Raw genomic sequence first — 17,072 nt, 5'->3', positions numbered from 1 at the left:
AGCTCTAAGGGGGGAGGGGTATTTCTACCTCCAAGGTTTCCAACCAGGTTATGGAGTCATTTTTATAGAGAAGGATGGCTGGGATAAAGAAGAACTTTCTGTTGAAAATATTTGACAATTTTCCCCTCTTCATATCAAGGTAAAAGACTAATCTGAAAGATGTATCTATATTTTTCAGCATGCTAACAATTAAACGTTTACCTTATTGAATAGCATTGCATGCAAAATTATTTTATTACAAAGGATTAAACAATACGCAAGCATGAGGTACACATTGTATGGACAAAACAAGTATGTATGTACTTTGCCAAAAAGATACAAAAGAACAGCATGCAATTGTGCTAGAAGAATGAAAGCCATCGGCATCCTTAGAAGGTTAAAAGATCCGTCTTATGATGGAGTCCAACTTGACAGTAAATATGCTAAAACAAAGTGTGGGGAGGAGCTGTATATTGCACAATAAAATTCTCACAATGGGTTGCACGAAAATGAAAAGCAGCACAGAAAAATTGGCAATTCAAGAGTTAGTTCACTGTTTCAGGAGGTGACAAAATGTGTAAACATAGTACAATTTCAACTGGTCTATTCACAACTTAATGATACATTCTGTGAAGAAAAAAAACACTTCAACAAACACAACAACAGTGTTGCAGAAATAAGCCACCATTGCTAGGTCCTAAGAAAAATTTTTTAATTAATATGGAAAGGAGACAATGTCCTAAGTTTAACTGTTTGAAACAGATTTCACACTGTAACCCCATGACGTGCATCTAAAAAATGTCCATAATTATATCTCACTTTGGGATATTCACAGCACAACAAAACAACGATGCACAAGTCAATCAGCACCTAAACTGGACTAATATTCAATTTCACAGGAATAGCGTTTTTGTAATGAAGTTTCCGGTGAGAGTTCAAATTATTTCGAGTACTATAAAACTTGGAACAAATATCACACTGGAAAGCTTTTATCTTATCATGAACACACAAAATATGACTGGCTAGTCTTTGCTTGGACATGAAAGATTTCTTACACTGCCCACACACATGAGTTTTCTCCTTAGTATGGCGACGAAGGTGTGCATGAAGTATATTACTAGCAGTAAACTGAGCATCACAAATCTCACATTTATACACTTTAATACCCAAGTGCATTCTCATATGATTTCGAAGCAAAATGCTATCCCGAAAACTAATTCCACAAGTAGAACACAGGTAAGGTTTTTCATTAGTATGTACTGCTTTATGTCGAATCAGACTTGTCTTTGTACGGATTCGTAAACCACAATATTCACACTCATATGGTTTATAATCTGAGTGCATAATTATGTGATTGTTGAGATCGATTAAAGTCTTGAACCTGAAGCAGAAAAGAGTAATCAATTAAAATTTGTGATAAATGCCAACTAGGAAACTAATAAACTCCAAATTCAATTAAAACATAAATTACTTAGAGTAAACTTGTTCTTTAGTCCATATGGAGCATTGGCAAAGTAGGGAATTTCATTTAGTGGGGTCCAAAACCAGGGAGGAAAATTTCATAAAAACAGGGTACTGAGTTGAGGGTTTTTAAAACTAATTTTAACACTTTTCACGATAGAAAAAAACTTCATTTGTTGAAGAAATATTTAGTAAATTCATAATTTTTCAACATTATTTTTCTTTTATGAAGTAAAATAATTGTGTTCTTATATTAGTGGGGGGGTCTGGACCCCCATACCCCTCCCCTGGCTACACCACAGATACATATGGAGGTAAGAACAAGTCACACTAAAATCCAAAAAAGTGTGAGGAGGAGGAGCAAAAAATTAATAAGGAATTCATTTGCTTTATTCATTAATAAATTGTAGCCATAAATATGACAAATCACCATATTTTCAAGGAAAAATGAAAATATGTAGGATTACACAGATATCAAGGTAAAATTCCAAACCATTTACACCAACTAAGAATATACCATGTCCTAACTAGAGTACATCTTGGGGATGTAGTAGCATACTGGAACTTGCTTAAGAACATCCCAAAGGGATGGTACACCGATGCGGCAGTCAACTAAAAAAACAAATCACTTAGTGCTACATTTTACTGAATGATATGCCTAAAAACAGTGATTTGTATATAACTGACAGTCTTAATAAGTACAGGGTGCTGAAAAATTATGTCACAAAATTTTAATCCGGAAAGCCGATGCCAGTGGGAACCAAAATTACTAATGACGTTTGGCTGAAAATGGACCATTTTTAACCTACAAAAACTTTGTGCCAAGCAGTCCAATTGACCGGAAGTTTGCCCTTTCACCAGATGCTCTGGACAACTCATGACATCTAATGCCTGCCCTAGATGTACTTCGCCATGGAAAAGGTGTTCGAAAAACTTTATGAGACATTTTCAAGACAATGCAAGGAAACAGTTGCCAGAAATCAAGTGAAGTAGATTAAGTCAAAAACAGAGGCGCTCAGTAAACGTTAGTAGATGAAAAAAAAATGAAAATATATTAAAACTTTTATCATTTACTTAATGGTAAAGATATTTCCTCCAATAATGTAGCCTATGTTTATGCATTGAAAGGAACAATTTCCTTTTCCTATGATTATTCAAAAAATGTATCTGACAGCTTATGAAGAATAACCCAGGAAAAGATTCTCCATAAGAGCCCACACTGTCAATTAAATGTGGAATGCTCTATACTTTCTCTCATAAGAAAGAAGAGCAGCTGCCCTCTTCTCCAGGAGATGGGAAATATACAGGTAGGTGGCTTCCAGTTACCAAGTCACAGTATCCTAATATATCTAATTGTAAGTATCATTTGAAAGGTATGCTTAACCAGGGATCTGCCTTTGCTCAAAATTGCAGACCAATATAGGCAAAGTATTTGAAGCTCCTGTAGGCCTATTGCAGTCAGCATTTCATCAGAATACTCTTGAGGCAATATATACCTATTCTGCTATTTTATTGCACACATTGTTCCATAATTTTTTACCGTGAGTTTACTTATTTAGCTACAAGATGGACAAGAGAGAGGAAAAAAGTTTCCACCAACTAGGAAATTTTTAAACTAAATAATGGAATTTAATGACCCAAAATCTCAATACAAGGAACAGAGAAGATGAAAATAAATAATTAAATGGGTAATAAAAAGGTCTAAGGCAATGAGCCAAACAAAAATGACTTCAGAGGCATGGTATCTTGAATAAAGACAGCCAGGCGTATTGCACCTTAAGCTGCCGAGAGCAAGTCCAGCCAAACTGTTGTTGACACAGAAAACATACTGCATCAGAAAGAGAGAGAAAATTTAAACAAACTTATGAAGCATACGCCTGAGATTAGAAACATCAAGCTATGAACATAAGATACTAAATTAATCTTTAAGTTTGCTTTGCAGTGCATTTTCAATTTCTTTTTTCAATGATTTTTTAAAGGTATGCTATTTCGAGAAGACAAGCAGTAGCTAAGGCCATTCGCACCATAGGAATAGGTAGGGAAGGAAGGGTGAAAAGAAACCCAACATCGGAATCATAACAAAAAGAGCCAAAGAGACCATGTTTTGACGTCCAATCTGAAAGGAAGACTGCTGTACTTGTAATTCCCTCCACTAAGTACTCAAGTATAGGGATGTGCGAGTAGTACTTTTTGATCTGTACTTTTGGAGTCGAGTTGTAAACTACTCGCTAGTATCAAGTCGAGTATGGCAATTTCTGGATCTGGCAAAATGATAATGCAAGCACCTACATATTCTCATTTTTCTAATCTCCAAGTCAATTTCCTCTTCTTAACTATGAATTTTATGCTTTTTGGCCCTGGAATACCATGATGATTTTTTAAATTGGTTTCACCAGGTCACAATTTCAGAAACTGGTGACAATGGCGTAATGACTCCACTATAGAGAAATGAGAACTAAGGGAAAGGAATAATTTGAAGAAATTAAGATATAATTTAAATTTAATGTATTTCTGAATAGCCTGCTGTAAAAAGGAGGAGATGATGAGGAATGTATTTGATTAAAGAAATAAGAATGTACGAGGAAAGATGATGAGGTAATTATGTCAGAACTAGGAAATAAAAGAAAATTAAAGTGCATAAAATAGTTCCATACACAAAATTGAAATGAAATGACCTCTAGTAACATATCGACACTTTAATTAAAATATGTATCAAAACTGCTGGGATGAACCCAGAGTAAAGTCATTTGCATAGTTATAATAAAGATTTTATACATAAATTAGTCATGTAAGTCTTTATTCTTTTGAATCCTCAAGCAGAAAAACTAATCGCTCAATATGTTCAGGCAGAAGGTTTTGACGTCTCATGCTACAGTATTATAGTATCACCAGTATTGCTGCCTGCAGAAAATTGTCTTTCGCTACACACTTGTCTGATTAGCTTTCTTGCCAAAACTGTAAGATTTCGGAACCTTGGGACTTTTTATAAAAAAATCATATCAACAAGTTGTATGAATCTTTAATTTGGTGGAATTTCAGAGGAAAAAGCGAACGAACTATAAAACTTAGCTTTGTAGACCAAAATAAACCATTCTTGGTTTCTCACTTCATTTAACCAACCTTAGGGACTCTTATTTTGTAATTTCAAGAAGGAAACTAAAGATTGACAAAGGAATAAACAACAATTAACATCAGATGAATGCAGTACTCAAATAGGCTCAACCATTGCACCAATTGTGCCGTCAAACATGGGAAAAACCAGCATCATCCACTAAAACCTAAAAGTTAGATATGTAATACTTTCATAGATCCCTTAACAATTTTTACGTATTCTCTCGGCATTTGCATCTAGAATGTAGGGTAGGGAACAAAAGCATTGCAGTAGAAAGTATGAGGGATGTAGTGGTCCACTATGCAGCTGGGTCGAAAGTGGGTCAGCTGCCATGGCTGACGAGAAGGTGTTCATCACCCACGTCGATTACTATAGTGGTTTACTGCTACATATACAGCAAGCTGAAACTCTCATGCCAAGGTATTAGAATGATTTATGAACTTTACAAACGATATTCTTAAATGAGTTTGAGGATAGTGCCTCCTGTCGTCAGATTTCTACACCTATTGGCCTCAACAGTCCTGTAACCGAAACGACTTGACTCGAATCTTCGAGTGCTCGCACATTCCTCCTCAAGAAGGGATTGGGCATCCTCTTGTCATTCATTGAATTTGTAAAAAATAATACTGAAAAAAATTTCTCATGCAATCAAAATTTCCAGGCTTAAAATGATTCAAACTAAAATTTACCATTAAGTCACAAAAATAACTTGCCTCCGTTCACAGAACTGGCATGAAAGTGGCCATGTCTTCCTGTGCTCCGCTATATGCTTTGTAAGAAGATTTCTAAATTCAAATACCTCATTACATTCTAAACACTTGAATACTCTCTGAAGAGGTATTCCGTCCACAACAATGTCAGTATTCTTCCTAGTAGCACCCTCAGGAGGTTCACCAACTGCAGGAACTTCCGAATCATCACTTTGAAGGTCTGGAAAATCCTAAAAGAATATTAAATATTTAAAATTTTTAGAGTTTTGAAGTGAAGGTTTAAAATTATTGAGTACAAATCAGTAAATTCATACCATTTCAAACACATTTTATTAAATATATTTATTCAAATCTGTAAAGCCATTCCAAGTTTGACCATGACTTCAACATTATTTGAATGGAAGCTTACACCTCAAACCTGCCCCAGCAGAAAGATGACCTCATCGCTACAATGAGTGGCTTGTAACTGAAAATATCTGAACTTCATGAATGAAAAACTATTATTATTATTGATATAGTATTATACCAATTAAGATAGGTCTCCATGGAGTACTTTAGAAGTACATATTCTGGGAGCCTTCCCTTCCTTCTAGCACTTCCCTTTTCAAGGCCTACTCCCTTTCATTCCACCTAAAAATCCTATTCTTTTCCTTCCTCTCCCTCGTTCACCTAATATTCTAACCTCTAACACTGTTTACATCGTCTCCTCCCCACTAAGTACTTGCTCCATCCATACCTTCTGTCTCCTCTGTATCTTATTTAAATCTGCCTCTCCTCCGCCACCATATCCACCACTTCCTCGTTCCTCCTCCTCTCTGTCCACTTTACCTTCTCCTTTCTTGGCCACACTTACATCTCGAATGCCTCCAGTCTTCTCTTTGTCCTCCTTCCTAAGTGTTCACATTTCCCCACCGTAAAGAGCTACACTCCATATCAGACTCTTCACTAACCTTTTCTGTAAACTCTTATGTAACGATCCTCCCATACGCTCTTTCCTGTTCATGAATGCCTCCTTTGCTAATGCTATTCTCTCCCTGACGTCCTTACTACTTTATCCGTTTTACACTAAAGTGCTGCCTAAATAGTTGAATAGGTCTACCTGATCATGTTTTTCCCCTGCCACCTTTATTTTTAGCCTCACATTCCTCGCCTTCAATGCTTTAAAAAATCTCATAACCTTGGTCTTCTTGTGATTAATCCTCATCCAATTCTAACGCAACACTTGTTTAACACGTCCACTTGGGTCTGAATCCCCCTCGCTGACTGACTAATCAAGATCATCCTCAAACCTCACTGATTTTAACATCATTCCTCCCACTTTTACTCTAGCTTCCAACTTGCCCTATGCTTCCCTTACCATCTCCTCTGCGTGTACATTAAAAAGCAGCAGCGATAGAGGATAGTCTTGCCTCACACCTCAGCAATGCTTGTCCACCCAGATTCTCCTTCCGCTACCCTTACTTGTGCCATCTGGGCCATATAAAGATTATGAATGAGTCGCCTATCCCTGCAATCTACACCTATCCTCCCGTGAAAATCCACTGACTTTACCCAGTTCACTCTATCAAATGCTTTTTCAAAATCCACAAAGCAGGCATACACGTCCTGGTCATATTCTAGATTCCTCTCCACGAGGGTCCTGATCATCACTACTGCATCATGAGTTGACTTTCCTTTTCAAAAACCAAACTGACCTTTGCCCAAATACTTGTTTGTCTTCACCTCCATTTGTCTTCTGTCCCTTTTTTACTCTACTGCTGAAACTTTCCCTCGCACTGTCTTTTCCACCAAGCCTCCCTTGCCCTCATAGTTTCATGCAGTAATCGATTAATTATTTCCCTACACATTCTATTACCCTGCTCTGTGTCCAACTTCTTCCACTTCCTCCTCTTGTCCATTTGTTTTACCATTCTCTCTGTGATCCATGGCTTCTTTATCCCTCTACTTTCAACATACCTAATTGACTTCTCTGTCACTTCGAATACGTATTCCCATTTTAATAATATCCCACCCATCTTCTACAGTCTGTGTACTTTCAATCTCCCGGATACTATTTTCCACAAATTCCTGATATTCTCCCTTCAGAGCTTCTAAATCCTATTTCCTCGCCTTTCTAACTTTCATTAAACATTTGAATCTTACATTGCATTTCATAAGTACTAGGTTGTGATCTGAATCTGCACTGCACCGCTCTAGTTTTTCACACTATTCCTAAACCTCTGTCTAACCATGATGTAGTCTATCTGATATCTTGCCACATCCCCTGGACTTTTCCATGTTTACCTTCGCCCTTTATGATGATTGAACCACGTGTTTGTGATGAATAATTTGTTTCTCCTACAAAATCCTGCTGCTTTCTCTCTCCATTTTTTCTCATTCCTAATCCAAATTCTCCTACTTTGTTTCCATCCTTCCCTTCCCCCACTGAAGCATTCCAGCACCCCATCACTACTAGATTTTTCTTTCCCGAGGTCCTTCTAATTATTTCCTCGAGCTGTTCATGCACCTCATCTATTTCTTCCTCCCCATGATTACTAGTGGGCATGTAAACTTGAACCAAAACAAGGTTAGTGGATTGCACCTCAATTTCTACCACCAGAATCCTATTGTTTACCTGATCTACACCTAACACACACTCACCCATATTATCATTTAATACTTTGCATTTTTGCTATCCATCTTAGCAATCTTTAGATTGGATTTTGAAAATATGTATTAAAAATTAAAATTAGTAATTATAATAAAAATTTCTGGAGTAACTGAAATTATTTTCAGCAAACTCATCCTGTCAAGTACTACTTCTCCATAGAAAATGAAGATGTTTCTAAATGGAGCACATTGCATCAATTGCTGATAAATATGTATGGCTGTAATAATGTATGTAATTTTCAATAAGAACCCAATTTTTTTCAACTGGTATTTGTAATCTCCAAAACAAACAAAAAATCGTAAGTATTAACAGCACTAATTAAAGAGCCAATAAATATTATCAGGAATCATTTCAGTCTCACAATCACTTACTGTATTATAATATTCCTGTACTGACCTCATCTTTTTCATCAGCTGAATCTTTTGAGAAATCACTTGAGGACATTTCCTCATCATCTTCATGAGTTGAATTCATCTCATCAGGTTCCTTCTCAATCACGTGCGCCTAAACATACAAAAAGGATAAAAAGTACCATGTTTTACAGGCACTGAACAACACAGCTTGACCCACTGAAAGACTTGGCAGCACAACTAGCAGGCACAATCCCAATCATTAAGCATCTATAAGTCTGGATTTGAGATCCTAAGGATGCTGAATTTGAGCATGTGTGGATAAATGTGTAACTGTGTTTCCAAGTCCATCTCTGGGCTATAACCCATGCAAGACAGCATAGAAATGCTATTCAACAGGTATACTGGGATCTTCTGTTAAAAAACTGCTGTTTCTAACATTGCTTAATTGCCATTGGTGGTGGCAAATGGGCCCTAACATATATAAGGGAATGTTTGTATGCGAGCGGTGTGCATTGTTTTGCTGAAGCTCTTGTCAAGTGCTTGGGCGTGAGAAGAGCTGCTCCCGGGTGGCGACCAAAGGCACCTTTTTCGACCACGGCTACCTCCTACAGCCAAGGTAACAATCCTCCATCCCTGTTTCTAACTTAGCCTTTCCCCAAGTTTTTTAGTTGGTTTCCTGGCTACCACAGTTCAGAAAGGTGATTTTTTTAAAAGCAACCGTTTCTTTTGTTATTAAATTATTTGATACTCATGTTCAACCGTGCCTTTTAATTTTTTTCTGTGCTTTACACTCCTCCGCTTACCTCCAGGCCTCAAATTACATTTCATGTTTAACATAAGCAATTTTTAGAATATTTTCCTCGCTGCAGTATGAATTCTGTAAAATTATGATTCTACCAATTTTGATTACCCCAAGTTTTTTAATAAAAAACTTATCTGAGGCGGAACACTTCTAGGAATTTGGCCATTTTTTTAGCCATAATATGTAGATATCTAAGTAACTATGCAGTTAACTGAAAAATAAAACTTTGAGTTTGTTGATCAATAATAACTAAAGAGAAGTTACTATTTCAGCTACAATACGTCAAATATTCCACCAATCACAGCTCTGACCACCTGTCATTAGTGAAGGCATTGCCAGTAAGGACAAAAGATCTGCACAGAAATCATCCTTGCCACTGGCTACAGTCAAGACAAAGTTGAGCTTATCTCAACGAAAGACCAAGCCAAGACAAGGTTGAGTCAAAGCACTTTGAGTTGATGTGAACTAGCTGGAGCTTTTCTCAAATTCTCATGCTTCATAGTTATACCACATTATATTGAGAGTGAGGCATTAATCTTAGCAAAAACCTTTAGCTTTAAGGAAGGCACTTGTAATAGCAATAGGTTATGAGAAGAATAAGCAATCAATGATTTTTACTTCAGGAAATAGCACACAACAATGTGTAAAGAGCCAACATAGGTAGATAAAAGTACATAATTAGCACCTACACAAGGATCCAACCAATAATTCAAATAGAAATCTTGAGAGCTATCGTTATGATGGCTTACTGCACTGTGATATACAACTGCTATGATAACATTTCCCTATACATACCAGTATGAATAAATAAATGCATGACATAATCCATTATTAATAGCATATTATTTTGATAAAATGATCATTCCTTACCTTGGTTGTATGTACAGGGCCAGTGTCTTTCATACAACCAACATCCTGGGTTGCCTCCAAGTCATCTTCAACAGCCAAGGAATCAATATTCTTCTCCTGCTTTGGCTGTACGTCTGTTTTGGCACCACTCAAACCCAGGGCTCTCAATTTTTCTTCAAATGACAGCTTTCTTTCAACATAGTTATCCCTGAATTTTTTAATGACTGACAACTCACAGAGGCATTCTTGACAAATAAACATAGGGTAAATGTCAGTCTTGGATACCTGAAATGTGAGACAAAGCACTAACGAATAACAGCCTTTATAAAACAGAAGGCACATCACCATTCAATTTTTTCTCAAAAAGTGATACATATCTGGAGAGTAAAAAATGGAAAAATTCCAATTTTGGACAGATGAGAAAATAATATCTCCAGGGGGTCTATTCTCTAACTCGAAGCGCGGTAGCTTTCTGGTGGAAAGATGCTTAATTAAGCTACTTGCTCCCACTTGTATTCTCTAACGCTGAAGCTCCGGCGAAGGGAGCTTGCAGAAGCTACCGGTAGCTTATTAGGCTCCAACCCTTATTCTCTATGGGATTTGAAGCTACTTCCGTAGCTTCAAATCCCATAGAGAATAAGGGTTGGGACGGTACTTCCGTAGCTTCAAACTAGCTACCACGGTAGCTTCGCGAGGCGCGCCCTCGAACCCCGCGCTTCAGCTAGCTACCATCAAAATACATAGGGAATTCCTATGAACCGCCGTGAACCAAGTGGCGCGTGTCGCTAATCTTTTGTTCTATCCCATCAGTCTTTCTTGACACGGCTAGCGATTGAGTGGTAAACAAGAAAAGTGTTGACTATTTTTGTTGTTTTGCGTAATTATTTTCTTTAATGAGGTCGGGAATGCTGCGTAAATTATTTGAAGCCTTCAATTATTGTATTCTTAACAAAGTAGTGGGCATGAGTGACAAATTTCGTGACTAAACATATATGTTTCGGAGTGAACTATCGATCGCGTTAACTAGCTGATTTCATTATTTGGAGAAGAAAAATGTTACTTTCAATCATTTTATATCACGTGAAATCTTATTTTGCATGAAGTCATTACTAGTGAGAAGAAAAACCCCGAAAACAGTGATTATTATTGATGTTGCGAGAGACTGTTGTAGTGACGGTACAAATTGATGCGTTGAAATCATTACCAATGCCAATGTATCCACTGCACAGAGATGGATGTCTTATTTTTGCAAGTGTTTATACATTTATGATTAACTTTACCGTGCATTATTAGCAACGATCTTTGTTGTGAAGTGATTGTGTGAAGAGAGGTTAGTGTTACATAGATGCAGACCGGAGAGAGGTGGATATATTATTGTGTTATAATGCAATGTAAGGTGTTTCATGATAGTTATTAATAAATTTTTTGCTCTTCCAATGAATAAATGTGTTCATGATATCATTCTGCTTTCATTTGTGTGTCTTTGGCCGTATATACGCATTTAATTTCAGTGCCGGTAGTTAAGTTGGTGTATTTGTTTTGAACTTTGAGAAAGTGTAGCCATGGATATTCCAGAAGCCCACGGAGGAAGTCATCACAAAAACAATAATATAATATGACTTTAATATTGGGAGAAGGAACTACGTTTAATAGGTTGTTTTTTCACAATGATGGTCAAGTTCTAATGAATCGCCCTCGCTTGCAATAGTGCAAGCTTGGCGGTTGGCATATAATATACTTATTCATAAAACCATTTAAATATTAATTTAGCCGTCGTGAGAACGGCACGACAGTATGAGTTTTGTGAAAATATCGATTGAAGCATATTGTGAGCCTAAAATGATTGCTTAGGCCAATCTGAGTGAAATGACGTAACTTTCAAACATAATTTTCTCCACCTTCCCATTAACTTTGTTGAAGATATTCCCGAAATAATATACACTTATCGTATGCACATGTTATTGCGATATTCTCTCGCAGTGGAAGAAGTAACAATCTCTGCACAGAAACAGTTGGTCATCAAAATTTTTGCATCAAACAGGCAAAAGCATAAGGAGCGCTGAGTGTAAAGTTCTCGGGAATTAGAACGACAATGTGATAGCATTGGTTTAATGTGTTGGTAGTTTATTAACATTTTCTCTTCATTATATTAACATGGCCAACATGATTATCAATCGTGACATAAACTGCTGCATCGATCGAAACTATTGAATTGATATAAAAGCCGCTTAGCCAAATATAATTATTTCTACGTATTTCTATTATTATGAAAGCTGAAGGCACTCAGCATTTCGTAATTTACAAAGCACATTAATTTCAACTAGAAGAAAAAGTCAGCCGAGAACGACTACATTATGATTTTCCCGCAGGTTACGTAATGAAACGAGCGATTTCATTGGTTCTAAGAGTAAAATCTGAGTTCGCACGAAATATTTCTCATACCCCATATCCGGTCTGAGAAAGCTACCAGAAATTCTCGGTCTGAGAAAGCTACTCCCTGTTAGAGAATAAGGTTGGTAGCCAATTCTGGTAGCTAGTTCGAAGCTACCACGACGGGAGCTTCAAGTTAGAGAATAGACCCCCAGGATTCAGCACTCCATCATGATAATCATTCATGTGAAAAAAAGACAGGAGTGATAGCTATGTAATAACAAATTATAAATTTAAATTACTGTTCATTTATAGAGCAATGATCATTTAATTCATTTTGTTTTGTAAGCCCTTTTTACCTATTTTAATGGGATTTGTAATAAATGAGTATGTAACTATACATTAGCACTAATTAAACAATAGTAAATAGATCATATATACCGACTGTCTTTTATAATCATTTGTTTAACCTGATACATATTGTACTTCATTGAAATAGGGCTCATGCCCATATAATAAATTTATTATTATTATTAACTCTGGGGCCCTAAAAATCAACTAACTATATTTTTTTTGAGGAATGAAGCTATAAAATGCATATAGAATGTAATTTGTGAGGATTTATTAGCATAAAATCAACTAATCATTAGTATATCATAAATTGTAAATAGGGTAGGCATTACTCACCTTGCATTGAAGTACATCTTCAATAGTACTGCTTATTTCAAACTCGTACTGGGAAGACTTCTCAAATATATTGATCATTTCACATTTGTTATGATAACAAACCCGACATAGATTGTACCTATAATAGCTGTCAATGACAGCATTAGAACTTCCAGGCTTTGCTGCTTCTTCACAGAAAGCTTCCAATGAAGAGAAAACATTCATTTCTTGGTTTTTAAGGTGGGCCACAGACTCAAATTGAGATGTTTTATTTTCTGTACCTGGGAAATAGTTAAAATTAAAACTGGGATCAATTTCAATTACAATCATTTCATGGGCTGCAGATATCAAAACATTCAAATGACTTGGATTGGATTTCAAAGCTTGTATTGCATTCAACAACATCTGTCTCATAATCAGATGAAAAACACTGGATTCCTGAATATATCGCAACAAAACCAACCTTACCTGTTTTACGGATAGGTCCAGCATTTTTCACAGGTAGAAATATATTAGGCACAGCATGAGGGCATAACTTTTCAGCATTGTGATCCGCAAACATGTCTTGAGAAAAGTGCCTCTTACACACAACTAATTTAGCATACACTTCTTCAAATGGCAGATTGCTGAGGCATGGATTGTCACAAGCTTCCCTCCATTTTTCTGCCCTTTATAGTGACCAACCAAAAATCAATAAGGAAAGAAAGAGTTTTACCATAATAACACAGAATGAAGACATATTCAATGTTACTTCCACAAAGTTCTCAAGAATTATGGATGTAAATTAACAGGAATATTATCTGCAAGTAATAACATAGAATCACGAAATATGTATGTACTCTTATGACTGGCTCTGCTGATGCTACTCTCTTAACAGGTTCAAAGTGGATACTTGAAATACCAGCCCAAAACATTGGATGCCAGTTTTTTTCTGTCTGCAACCTACTCCAATCCCAAGGACTATTTATAAGGAGCACAGCATCTCTGGACCAATTTAAGAATCAGTGGAAAGGTTGTTTGTGTGTCGATTAATAAGGTTGCATCAATAAAAAGTAAGAGCTATCATCATGAAAATGCCAAAATATGTATATGTAATGCTCAACAGCATACTTTCTCGACTGACACACAAAAAGAGGCTTTTTTATGCTTCATTTGCTGGAAACTATATTTGAAAAATTGCATTTTCATAATGTCTTTTATGGTTGTATGTGGGAGTGTGGAGCCATGTAGGTAGTTGGGTGACTGATTGAAGGGTCCCGGTTTTAAATTCCTGGCTAAATATTTGGACACCCCAAACAAAGATCCTCGAAGAAGAACGGACACCAGCAAGTCATCGTCACCATGGCCGCCTATGTGAGAGTGTGTATACTGCGAGTATATTGTCTTCTTGGAGATTTTCCAAGAAGGCAATCACCAAGAGCTAGAGCTAAATTAGTTGCACAGAGATATTACATTCCTCTGCTAGAGAATGCCTGCAAATGAGGAGATGTCAAACCATATAAACAGTGGCGTAGCCAGGGATTTTGTTTGGGTGGGGGGGGGTCCAAAACCAGGACGAAAATTTTTGAAAAATAGGGTACCACGTAGAGGGTTTTAAACTAAGTTTCTAGACTCTAACAAATGGTTTAATGCAACTTTTGTTCATCCCCACAACCATGATTGAATATTCTCCAAAAAAACAATAATGCTTAAACACCCTCTTTTGAAGCCACTTGTCCATGACTAAAGTAATGTAAACATCCAGAATAAAGAGAGTAGCTTTCTGTCCATCCAGGAATCTGATTGACTGCACTACATTAACATTCGCTTACCCTTCCCAAAAGTTTTTCTAAATGGTGCAACTTTTCCTGCCTCACTGGCACCAGGGTTCAATCCAAATCATGCCAGCTAATCGAAAGGTCATGGGACCCCATGTTGCCTAGGTAAGCATAATCCAGGGTATGGATGTCTATTTACGTTCTCCTAAATTTCGAAGTACATTGTGGTAAATCAAGTTCAAGCGCACCGAATGTTAGTATAGATGAGGGTAGAACTCACCCAAAATTATAAGCTACAGGTGTTAGAATATCACTCAAAACTTTCACATTGGGCGGGGCCTATTCCTTTCTCTGAGCCAGCCTTCATTACGAGGCTGTTTTAAGACTGCAACCAGGTTTCGAAGCATGACCATTCGATCAGCAGCCCACAGCTCCACCCACTATGCCACCAATCTAAACCCAGGTATGATATCAAATTAAATTACGCAGAACTTACCGTTCACGGCTCCAAGGGAAGAAAAACTTTTTCTCATCTTGATACAAACAATCTCTCACCTGGCATGAGGGACGATTATTGCGTGACATTACTGATACTAATTAATTCACACCTACTCTTCCTTCGGGGAAGAAAACACTTTTATTACGAAAAGTTAGGAAAAAAATTCTTTAAATGATACACTGTAGCCTTACAGAAATAAAGTGCATTTTATATATCATAAAATCAAGAAATATCGTAAACATCTGCAGCTTGTGCCGTTTCAATCGCCTTTCGTAATCGAACATTTAATTAGTAACATTCCATTCCGACGAATTAAAGTGATTGATATTTACCTACACGCCGATAGGAAAAATCCTTCGCTTAAGGTGATGTTTATCAAGGAGAATACCTAGTTCTCAATTTTCGGGCGTTCTTCGTACATAGCGGTGATTACGGTAATTTGAGTCCTTCGCAATATCGTATTTCTTTTCTTTCTGTTCGGTCCGGTCCGGTCCGCGTTCCACCATGGTTCCCCGCTTTATTTAACAGATTTTACGCATGATACAAGCATGCGAATAAGTTGTCAATTAATGCAACAATTTAAGATACATCGCAATATACAGATTATATTTTGAAATGACTCACAAGTCACAAAAAATTAACGGATGATGTCATCAGAAGTTGGGGGAGTTTCACTATTGATCCTGCGGGTCATGAACACACACATGTATGTTCATGCTGCGGGTATGTAAACCAACATTTTCGCACAGCCCTTCAAAATCAACATTGACCACTAATGTTTCAAGGGAACGCCTGTTCAGTACTGCAGGCAATATTTCTGCCAAAAATAATAGATTAGACCCAGATAGGGTAAAAATGTTGATTTTTTTAAAAACCTGGAGAAAGAACCAGTGGCTGTCTAGATGGAAAGTGATACATTGGCCGATCATGCATTCTTTAACAACGTGTTATTTAAACTTTTTTGGTTGGCAAATACAATTATGGAGACAATTTTAAGTGTTTTTTTAAATAGAGCTTTCCTGCTAGTTAACATCTTCACTGAAATTATTTTCATTCACTCCCTGTGGTTGTTCATTTAAAATTGTCTTTAATCATATAATAAGAGTTCATCCTTGGAACCGAGTATCAAAAACTGATGGGGGAGAACCGGAGGAGTACCGAGAACCGAAAAAATTTAAGAACCGACTCACCCTAAAAATAAACTTAATTTTTTTCTTTTGTAAAAAGTTAGCATGCATAGGTAAATAACTAAGGGAGTTCAAGGAGTCTAAACCACAATTACATTAATGCAAGATACTCTTAAATTTACTCCACGAATGGAAACGTTCCCCTCTCCAAACAAACACCCCAACATTCCTCTTGGGTGGAGAATTGATGGAAAAGGAAATGCTGAAGATAATACATAGAGTTTAAATTACTGTATGCAATCTTGAGTTTAACCTTGATAATTGTCAATGCCTAAATGCAGAAGAAAGAGGATTAGGATGTAAATGACAAGAATTTGAAAGAAAGATTCAGATTGGCTACATTTAATTCAAATTAAAGCTAAAAATGGCTTGTGAAACTATATAGTACCCTTAGGTGCTCAAGGTGCTGATGTATTAGCTTACAGTTTTTGCTTAAAAAGCTCCATGTGCCCATACATTGGCCTGTTTTTAATCCCATGTAGAAATGTTTGTTCATTAAATTTTGACTTTGTTTAAATTTTAAACTGGAGATAATATAAATGTTTATCACTCCTGAAGAAATATTATTTCTTCTACAGTGTTAAGTGTTCTACATTACACAAAGGCATGTCTCTTCCTTCAAATGCCTCATGTGTTTTTGAATCGGCTCAGTAGCGTAGCGTAGAAGGGAGGTCTGT

The 17,072-nt window shown here is 36.7% G+C and overlaps 1 protein-coding gene across 3 annotated transcripts; it reads right to left on the bottom strand.

Moving 5' to 3' along the window:
* Nucleotides 1-433: 433 nt before the first annotated feature.
* Nucleotides 434-15,655, bottom strand: LOC124167998 (zinc finger protein 62 homolog). Of its 3 annotated transcripts, none has more exons than XM_046546080.1 (8): nt 15,541-15,655; nt 15,206-15,326; nt 13,421-13,620; nt 12,974-13,233; nt 9,938-10,201; nt 8,309-8,416; nt 5,266-5,492; nt 434-1,360 (listed from the first exon to the last, which is right to left on the bottom strand). In XM_046546080.1, exons 2-8 carry the CDS (start codon nt 15,292-15,294, stop codon nt 850-852), a joined length of 1,659 nt encoding a protein of 552 aa, XP_046402036.1. In that variant the 5' UTR covers nt 15,295-15,326; nt 15,541-15,655; the 3' UTR covers nt 434-849. The 3 variants fall into 3 exon arrangements, with proteins under 3 accessions (XP_046402036.1, XP_046402049.1, XP_046402041.1); XM_046546093.1 differs by having other exon boundaries at nt 15,545-15,648; XM_046546085.1 differs by having other exon boundaries at nt 15,549-15,630.
* Nucleotides 15,656-17,072: the final 1,417 nt, after the last annotated feature.

The sequence above is a fragment of the Ischnura elegans genome, chromosome 1 (genome assembly GCF_921293095.1).
Source record: "Ischnura elegans chromosome 1, ioIscEleg1.1, whole genome shotgun sequence".
Lineage (NCBI taxonomy): Eukaryota > Metazoa > Arthropoda > Insecta > Odonata > Coenagrionidae > Ischnura > Ischnura elegans.
The sequence above is the reverse complement of the archived record's forward strand: the minus strand, read 5'-3'. Positions and strand labels throughout refer to the sequence as shown.